General features: G+C 31.7%; 1 protein-coding gene across 1 annotated transcript; it reads left to right on the top strand.

Moving 5' to 3' along the window:
* Positions 1-2,224: 2,224 nt before the first annotated feature.
* Positions 2,225-3,332, top strand: LOC140806583 (ethylene-responsive transcription factor TINY-like). Its single transcript, XM_073163140.1, has one exon. The coding sequence runs from the start codon at positions 2,446-2,448 to the stop codon at positions 3,184-3,186; it is 741 nt and encodes a 246-aa protein (XP_073019241.1). The 5' UTR covers positions 2,225-2,445; the 3' UTR covers positions 3,187-3,332.
* The last annotated feature ends 6,826 nt before the right edge of the window (positions 3,333-10,158 follow it).

Genomic DNA, 10,158 nt, shown 5'->3' with positions numbered 1-10,158 from the left:
TAATTAGTCACCCATTAAAATTTAATCAAACACTAACTTAACAATTCCCCTAATTGAAGTAGAATACGCACTAAATTTACAAAATTTACTAATTAGCACAATAAAATACAAAAAATACTAACTTTAAAAGTTTTAAACTCTTAAACCACTAAATACATAAATTAGGATTTACAATGCTACACTTAATAAATTATTTAAAATGCTCCTTCCTAGCTTTTAAAATAAAATACCGCATTTTAAATTGCCAAGAATCGTCCCCGGTCTTTTCCTTGATCCCGTCTCGAATAATCATCTGAAACATAAAACTCGAAAAAAACATTTTAACGTGCATCACATAAACATAATTAATTTAAAATTATACATTTAAATAAATCATACACTACTAAGGCTCGTTTTAAAATTAAATAAATACTTTAATAATTAAATAAATACATGAATTATATGTGTATCGAATTTGGGCACTACATATACCAAAACGAAAAACTTGTATTCTCTCAAAAGAAATTGAAAATCTTATATATATATATATATAACAAAATATTATTTATTTAAAGTACAAGAGTACGAAGTCACTGATATCATGGGACATTATATTTTTAAATAAAATAAAAAAATCGAGAATAATATAAAAAAATTTAATTTTAAGAACATTGATTGCTCGTCATTTTATCCTTTTCACTGTTTCCAACTTGGGAACTTTACAAAATATCTAGGGTGAAATGTTAATGACAGGTGTCAATCTACATGCATCCAATCAAAAGGAAGAAATTGGAAAGGGATGATTAAACATTGACTAGCGTGTTTATGCTACGTCACAGCATTCGTTCTATAAATATTTGATTTGTATTCGAAACTATCGAATTCAAATTAAATTACAACTTATTTGAACATCTTTTAAGATTGAAACCAATTTCCAAATTATTTTTTCGAAAATTCTTTAGCCGCTCGCAAACTTAATTATTAATATAACTAGTTTTTCACCCGTGCGATGCACGGACAATTATTTTTTCTAATTAATGATTAAAATTATTAAGAATGATTATCTGTTTCACTTTCTCTATAACGTGACTGTTTATCAAACTGAAATGTATATTGTTTTCATATACATATAAATCTTAACAATGAAACACTGAATAAAAGAGCTATTTTTGTATTTCGGCTGAAAAATAATATCACAATTGTATTGGACAATTCTGATATAATGTGTTTATCAATTATATCAAATACACATATAAAATTATGTACTATGTACAAAACAATAATTGTAATAAAAATAATGGCGTTTTAATTACAATAAGGGGTCATATTCTAATTTGAAATTTGAAAAGTCATGGAATTTACATGATACAATAACATATTCATTATAAATTGGTACAATAACATATAAATTATATATTAATTTATAAACATTTAATATGTTAAACGGATAGATGCATTATACATAATTTTCTCATTTAGCAATTTCATTTTGGGGAATTTTACTAAATTGATCATACAAATTTGATTGTGTATATATATGCGATGCACGAGATGTTAGTTTATATAATTAAATATTAAAATTATTAAGAATGCACATTTGAATAAATAATTAAAATTAAAATACTAATAAACAAAATGAATTATAGATCTTACAATTAGAAACAAAAACAAATTACAAATTTTGAAAAACTTCCTTAAATACAACATTTGTCGTTGATTTTTTGCTATCACTATCACATATCAAAATTTTTAGACCATCAGGATTCGTAACTCTGGATACAGCAACGTACAACTGACCATGACTAAAAACAGGGTTCTTCAAAAAAAGTCCTACATGAGACAATGATTGCCCCTGACTTTTGTTTATTGTCATTGCGTATGATACAATCAAAGGATATTGTCTTCGTTGAAATTTAAAAGGAAGTCTAGGATCAGAAGGAGTCAATGACATTCTTGGAATAAGCACTTTATGACCTGCGTGACTTCCAGTTAGAGTTTTGATTCGAACAAAATTCGAGCAAAAAATAAAACATTTGAGCTTCGAGCTCGAGCTCGAGTTCAATTGTATCCGATTCGAGACAAATTCTAACCTTGATATTATAGAGTTTCGTAATCTATATATATGTTATAAATATATATTAACACACACACACACATACATATATATATATATATGTATGTATATATACACACACTCACACACTCACACACTCACACACACAGTCATCATCATGATGATTGATTAAAAATGGGTGGCATTGATAAATGATAAAAAGTAATTAAAGAAATTGAGGCTAATCTAGTGACATTGAATATAATCTGCATGCTATATATTCCTTCCATTTCTGAGCTAAAGTTTCCAAGAACCATCTCTATTTCTTTCTTTAGATTTCCATTCCGATAATGGAAATGACATTCTTGATTTACTGAATAATCCTGTAAGATATATCAGGCTGACTTCAAGAAATGAGTACTGAAAATCTGAATTCAGATCAGTCAGAAACAAGCTCTATTTCCTCCCCGCCATCTACCCCAGCTTCCACGCAGCTCCAATCCGATTCCTCAGCCGTGAACAAGGCGGAGTGGCAGCCGGGAGCCGCCACGAAGAACAAGAGAAGCCGTGAATCCACCACCACCAGCAAGCATCCCGTCTTCCGGGGGGTCCGGATGAGGAACTGGGGCAAATGGGTGTCCGAGATCCGGGAGCCCCGCAAGAAGTCACGCATATGGCTCGGGACATTCAACACAGCTGAAATGGCTGCGCGTGCGCACGACGTGGCTGCGTTGAGCATCAAGGGTAGTTCTGCCATGCTCAATTTTCCGGAACTCGTGGGGTTGCTACCGCGGCCGGCGTCTCTCAGCCCCAGAGACGTCCAGGCGGCCGCAGTGAAGGCGGCGATGATGGAGAAGTTCGATTTGAAGTCATCACCGCCGTGCATTTCTTCTTCTTCTTCACAGTCATCTCTGATTTCTACGACGGATTTAACGACAACATCCGAAGAATTGAGTGAAATTGTGGAGTTGCCTGATCTTGGACCGTGTCCTGATTTAACAGAACTGAAAAACGACTTTGTCTACATCGATAGCTCGGTGGAGGAACGGTGGTTAGACCCTCCTCCGCCCTGGCATGCCGGCGTCGGCGGCGGTCTTGATGATAGCTGTCCCGGAAATTCAAGCTGTTTTGAAACCTTGCTTTGGTACTATTGACATGTAATGTAATCTTCTTACTCTCTGCTGTCCATTGCTTGCATTCTATTCAGATCATCTTCTTCGCTGAAAATTAAATGTAATTAAAGTATTATTAAATTATGGGTTGAATTATAATAATGATACGTTTCACATCGATTCAATTAAGTTTTTGAAAGTTATACATAGATTTATACCATTTTTGGGATAAAATTAGACCAAAATCCGATTTAATCTCAACCTTATATCCATCAAACATTCTCAGTTTACTCTACTATTCTGAATATATTTAATCTTTTAAAGACCAATTCGAGTCAAATTCAGTTTTCTGTTTTTGTTTTTAAAATTTTCCACTCAAATTATCTAGATTTTTATTTCATATATTTAAATTACAGAGACAAACAGTGATATTTTAATCTATATTTATGTTGAATATGTAAATATAAAAAATATGGGTAAAAACTTGTTTGACACGGTCTCACGGGTCGTATTTGTTAGACGGATCTTTTATTTAGATCACCCATGAAAAAGTATTATTTTTTATGCTAAAAGTATTATTTTTATTGTGAATATGGGTAAGGTTGACCCGTCTCACAGATTATGATCCGTGAGACGGTATCACATTAGACTCGTTCAAAAATATGAATATAATTTTGTGTCATTAATGAATGTAGTTGTATAGACTTTTCTTGCACTCGATCATTAATATATTTCCCTGCCACACACGCCAGGCCCTCCACACCCTTCTCGCCATCTTTAATTTCATCATCTTCTTCATTAAAACAAAATTTATCATAAATATCATAATTTTTTTTGTGCGAGACAGTCTTACTAATCTTTATATGTGAGATAGGTCAATTCTACTGATATTCACAATAAAATATAATACTCTTGGCATAAAAAGTAATACTTTTTCATTGACGACCCAAATAAAATATATGTTTCACAAAATACGACCCGTGAGACCGTCTTACACAAGTTTTGCCTTTTTTTTCCTTACATACACAAATTATATATAAAAAATTACACTAATATTTTTATTTCTTATCTTTATTTTTGCGTTTTCTTATAATATGCACGCTCGTGAATATTTAAATGAATCAGTAGGTTTATCTATCTATCTATATATATATATATAAATAAAATTGGGCTTGAAAATTATAATATCGAAATTATCATAACATGTTGAAAAAGTGTGTGAAAGTCTTTATACTTTGAATATATATAAAATATAAAATTTACATAAAAATCGCTTACAAGAATTTTGTAAATATCTATGTTGTTGACTTCATTTTATTAACAATAATAAAATATATTCCAAATGTCATCGATTTTGCTTTTTCTAAGACATTCAAATTGTCTTTATTAATCAATAATTGTCTTAAATTGAACCATTGTTAAGCACTGTTCTCGTATTTATTATGCTAATTAGCTCTCAAACAAATGTCTTCGTCACTTCTTTATGCACAATTGCAGTTTTTTTGTTACTAAATCTATACTTGAGATATTAATATTCCACATTCCAAAAAAAAAAAAAAATTAAAAAAAATTGGCTCAAATTAGACATCGTTCAAAACTATGTAAAGCAAGATGAGGCCGAGGCGGAAGCGGAGGAGGAGGTTGATGGTGATCGTACCACCTCGAATGAGCGGTAGCGATAGTTTGGGGTACTTGAGGATTTATTATGGTGGATTGAAATTTGTTAGTTTTTGGGACATTTTGTTGTTTTTTTTTTTTTTTTTTTTGTAATAGAAACTAAATTGGTTGATAATTGAATCAGTTCAGTTACATTCAAATTAACTGGATAAACACGATATTTATTTAATCAACTAAGCGTCCATTATATTGTACATTAAGCACACCATCATATATAAAGGAAATGTTACTACAATAGTGTATTTTAAACAACATCAAGTATCAGTTAGTTTATATAATAGAACTGAATGTAACAATAACTGGTTGCCTTGAATGCTTTGAAATGCTGCATCGATTTTGGGTCTCTTTTTGCCAGAAGAGCAGCTAATTTGCCTTGGACTTGATATATATGCTAGCTAACTGGTCGAGTTGACTCAAACTGGACTCAACTGATGTTGAACTGTATTGATCATCTACTCTGATATGATATGACAGTTAAGTGGCATTATACTGCTGATGATTAAGCTCCACTTTAATCATCCGGCATTTCAGCTTAGCTGAGTTTCGTCTATTGATCAGCTGAACCGGTAGGCTGGCAACTGAAATCTTGTCCACCGATCAGTTTAGCTGTTCTATTGTCAGATGAACTCAAAACCATGCAAGCTTCTAAAACAACAAAATCCGGAGTCGAGAGAAGTGTCTACAATGTTAGTTGCAGATTCAACAATCTCTTCTATTCCCACGGTAAGCTCATATAAAAATTTTAAGAGAATTTTGAAATCCATTTTAAATAACATTTTGAAACATATTTTAAAATATTAGCTTTCAAATGTCATTCTTAGAACAACTAGCTCTGATAACCAATTGATGGATCGGTTCGAACACCTTTGAAGGTGCCTGAAACACAATGTTCTGAATGAGCTGCAATAGCTCGTGTTCTAAGAATGTAAACACCGATGAATTAGATCGATTTTGGTTTTAAACCAAGCGAAAAATACTCGAAATAATCCCTCGTTAAGAAAGCTAATCAGTTTAAAGTTTTTAACTTGTGTAGACTGATTAACTGAAAAAAGGGGACCGGTTCTTGCGTATATCAGTTCAGTTATGGTGAGAACTGAACTGATAACAGCTCGAACTGATCAAATAAATTTAAAAACAAATGTTATACAGTTAACTACACAAGATATGTTTATGGATGTTCAGAGATTTCAAATGCTCCTACGTCACCCCTTCTACCATTTCATGTAGGATCCAATAGAAGACTTTGATTTATACAAAGTTTTGTACAAACCCACTCAGCCTAGGACTTATCCTACTACCTAACTAAACTTCTAGCCTAGAATGAAGGCAAAACCTTCCAGCTAACACTTGTTTAACGTTTATGTGTCAAAGACTATATACAAAAATTTATTGTCTTTGTGCAATTCACTTAACTATTCAATCAGCTATACTCTCTGTATATGTGAGTGATTGAGTGTGCGTGTGTGTGAGACTGATATGATTACAACACGAATGCGTTCTCACACACTGAGAGAAAAATGCTCCTAAACTGAGCTGATAACACTTTGAAGTGTTCTCTCAAATATGGGTTGATTGTTTCTGTAAGCAGATATGAGTTGATCGTGCCCTTCTTCTTCTCTCTTGTTTTTCCGCACACATGTGTATTTTTCCACACTTGTATATTGATGATCTTGGTCTGGTATTTATAGATGCAATATGACCGTACACCAAGACTCACCAAATATGATTGTTGCAATTTGAATTCGTTCATCAAAATGCGTATGTACTTTCTGACAGCCATACTGGAACATTTTGTCTTTAAGCACTGCTGCAACGTCCATTATTGTCCTTTGACTGGGCATAAGATTTTCCTCAGTGCGCACAGCTGGTAACCATTGAATAAGTTTGTCGTGTTCTGCAAACTGATTGATTCATAACTGATGTTATGAACTGGTGTGGTGAAATCAGTTGGCTCGTCAGCTGAACTGATTTCATTGATTCAGTTGAACTGGTCAGCTGGACTCTTCATCAGCTGGCCAGGCTTCTGAAGGTCTTCCGCTGAACTACTTATCAGCTGGTCAATTAATTGAACTGATTTTTGATATATCAGTTGAACTGATCTAGTTTGGGCGATCAGTTGACACTTTTAGTTTGGATCTCGATAGATTCAGTTTTGGCTAACTAAACCTTAATTTCTAATTTTAACTCATAATAATTAGTTATATTAATTACTCATGCGTGAGTTTCTAATTATGTTTTTATTTACTATCTACATAAATTTGAGATATAAAGAATAACAAATTTTAATATCCAATTTCTTTTTTTTTTTGGATCAGAAAATAATTCTTATGTTTCAGATTATGGTCCGTGATGTAATATATAAGTAATAAAATAATAAAAAGTTTTAATAAAACATGTGCACCAATTTTTTTTAAAATAAATAAATAAATAAATGATGGATGTCAAATCATACATGTACATCCCATGCAACGTCTTACCAACCACTTTGTAGGCTTAAGGGACTGCAACTTTAATGTTGATGGGATCAATAGTTGTCTTAAAATAATTTTATTCATTTCGTCCAAAAATAAATAAATAATTTTATTCATAATATTTGCTTTCATATTTTCACTATTAAAAAAAAAATAGGAAAAGACGAAACAGTACTAGGATTTTATTTGCTTTCTTTCCCCAAAATTGACGTCCCAACCTTTTTTTGTTTGTTACATACATATCAGTCCAGCCATGAGATAATATTGTGCGGTTTAAAATATTGATCTATATAAATATATGGTTCGATTTTGAATTATATGAATGAAATATTTATACTATTAGTTAAGAGAGGTATTGCAGTGCGTAAATAAATTTTTTTGAATATTATTTATAAATTCTAAAATTACATCTCATATAATTGGCTCTCATGTATATAATTTTGTTCTAAAATTTGATTATTTCAAAAAAAATTCATTGTTTTTTATTTATTAAATAATTATTTCTTTATATTTTACTTTAATATATAGTCTGTGCTTAGATTTTCATATTAATTATTATATAGAAAGCGTTTAAAATAATGCACTCTTATTTTGATATGCAAATAAATTATTACACTTGTATATAATCTTGAAATTGAAAATATTAAAAAAGAAAATTATTGCATACAAATTTATAAATTGCACGTCAATTATATATCTATTCTATTTTATTAAAGTTGAAGACATTATCGTAACCACCAAAGAAAGACTTTAACTTTTTCTTCTAACTTTACTTTTATATGATACGAATATTATATTATTTTTTTGTTTTAAAAATTTTAACACATCTTTATTTTTATTTTTTTTATGAATTTAGTCTCTCCATAATTTGTCAAATTTTACTTTAGTCCATCGATATGATAAAAAAGACTGTACATACACATTGCGATATGTGTTCAGAGTAACTAGTATATATGAAGCTTGGACGGTAGAGAGTGGTGAGCGGAGGCAAGTTGTGAAGAATGTGCACAAAAAATGTGTTCGACAGAATGCGTGATGTGAGAGAACGACTCGGAGCCCCCACCGCCAGCCATGTGCACTCACCTTCTTTGGTAGACAATCACTGTTTTGTCTTACGGGATCTGTCGCGACTCTGTTTGAACATCGTCTGAACACTATTTTACAGTAATATGGAACAAGTCAAAAGATCGATGGGATCGATTCACAATTTTTTTTAATGTAATCATGTATATTTATTTAGATTTTGAACTTTATTAAAAATATCATCTTCAATGAATTGCTTATTTATTTATTTATTTTTGACAGGAAAAAACTTGTAATTTTATTCAATTAATGTCAAGGACCAAGATTATAAGATTTACTAACCAAAGAGGAAAAGTCTTTGACATCCACACAAACGAGGATGTTGAAAAAATAGCAAAAGAAGCTAATGAATGTGCCACTTTATTCGCTGAGCGTATCACATGGCTCAATATTAAGGAAGTATGATTACTCATAAGTCGTCAGATATCAGTTGCCAAAGTGCCAACATAGCTAATTTCTTCTTCTGGACGTGTGACTGCCTGCACATCCAGAAGAGAATCTGAGCAAATTTGATGAGGTTGAAGGTGGATGATCCTGCACCAATGAGAGTCCCTCCGCAATAGCTGTAAGTTCAGCTATAAGAACAAATTGTGGCTTAGTAAGTTTTCTTCCCAAACGTCAACATAGGCTGGCCCTCGTCATTACACACCACTCCCCCTGTCGCAAAGCTAGCAGAGGTCTCTTTATATTATATTAATATTTTATATTCCGCCTCAGTCACTATTTAAAACGGACCATGAAAACATGATATACAATAGGAAAACGTGTTATATTTAGCGTCAAGTTTTACTATTTTGACATTTTGTGTACTTTATAGTAATTGGATAATGACATGTTTCTTCTTGTTGTTTTTCTATGCCACCACATTCGATTCAGAGTTTAGAATTTAATATCTGTTGAGCATAATCACTAATCTTTCAGTCAAATTTTGTTAGATTTTTATTATAATATATTAAAATACAACAGAGTGTCTTTTACTACTTTAATTTCAAGAAAACCAAATAGACAGCATAAGGTCAAAAGGGAAACCAAGACCCAAGATAGACAAATGAATCATTCGAAGCCCAAAACTAAATATATATATTTTTAATTTAATTTGGCATCCTAACACCATTTTATATTCCCAAAAAAAAAACCAAACAAAACCAAACCAAACCAATTTTTTTTTCACCACAATTCTAAAAATAATACCAAACAAAAGTGGAAATGATGTTTCTTGGCTTCCTAATGTCGAAATTTTTTGTAGCTTCTTTTAAAGAGATTTTCCGTCCGCCTTCAATGGAGGCATACGAAGAGAGAATTTAACAAGAAATCTGCACTCATAATCCAGGTTCAGATCTATCACACCTCTTCAATCAAGTGGATCAAAGTAGCATCAATTTACAATTACAAACACTTAAGATTACAATACAAGAATGACAGCCAAAGCAGCTAAAAAGCATAAACGCATGTTCACTTATAGATTTTAAATTCGCTAATGCGAGATCAAGATATAAAATGTTGATTAATGCTTTGACACAGGTAAACAAAAAACTTTATTGGTCAATCATTTGCTTCATCCTTTTTATGTGTTTTCTTGTTATGAGGATGGATGGCCGGACAAGTGTTTGTTTGGAAAGACGAGGCAGAGGGAGCATCAAAGATATAGGATACATGGAAAGTGAACGTGCATCTTATGGAACATTGAAAGGCTAAAATTACATGTCATAACATTAACAGCAATTCCATATATGATCGTCACAAGTCTGCATATACTAATTCAATATGTAAGGCTCATATGATC

Source organism: Primulina eburnea, chromosome 12 (genome assembly GCF_022965805.1).
Source record: "Primulina eburnea isolate SZY01 chromosome 12, ASM2296580v1, whole genome shotgun sequence".
Lineage (NCBI taxonomy): Eukaryota > Viridiplantae > Streptophyta > Magnoliopsida > Lamiales > Gesneriaceae > Primulina > Primulina eburnea.
Note: the sequence above shows the minus strand (reverse complement) of the source record. Positions and strands in the feature narration are given on the sequence as shown.

Coding starts and splice junctions, on each gene's coding strand:
- LOC140806583 (XM_073163140.1), top strand. CDS start 2,446: ATGAGTACTGAAAATCTGAATTCAGATCAGTCAGAAACAAGCTCTATT.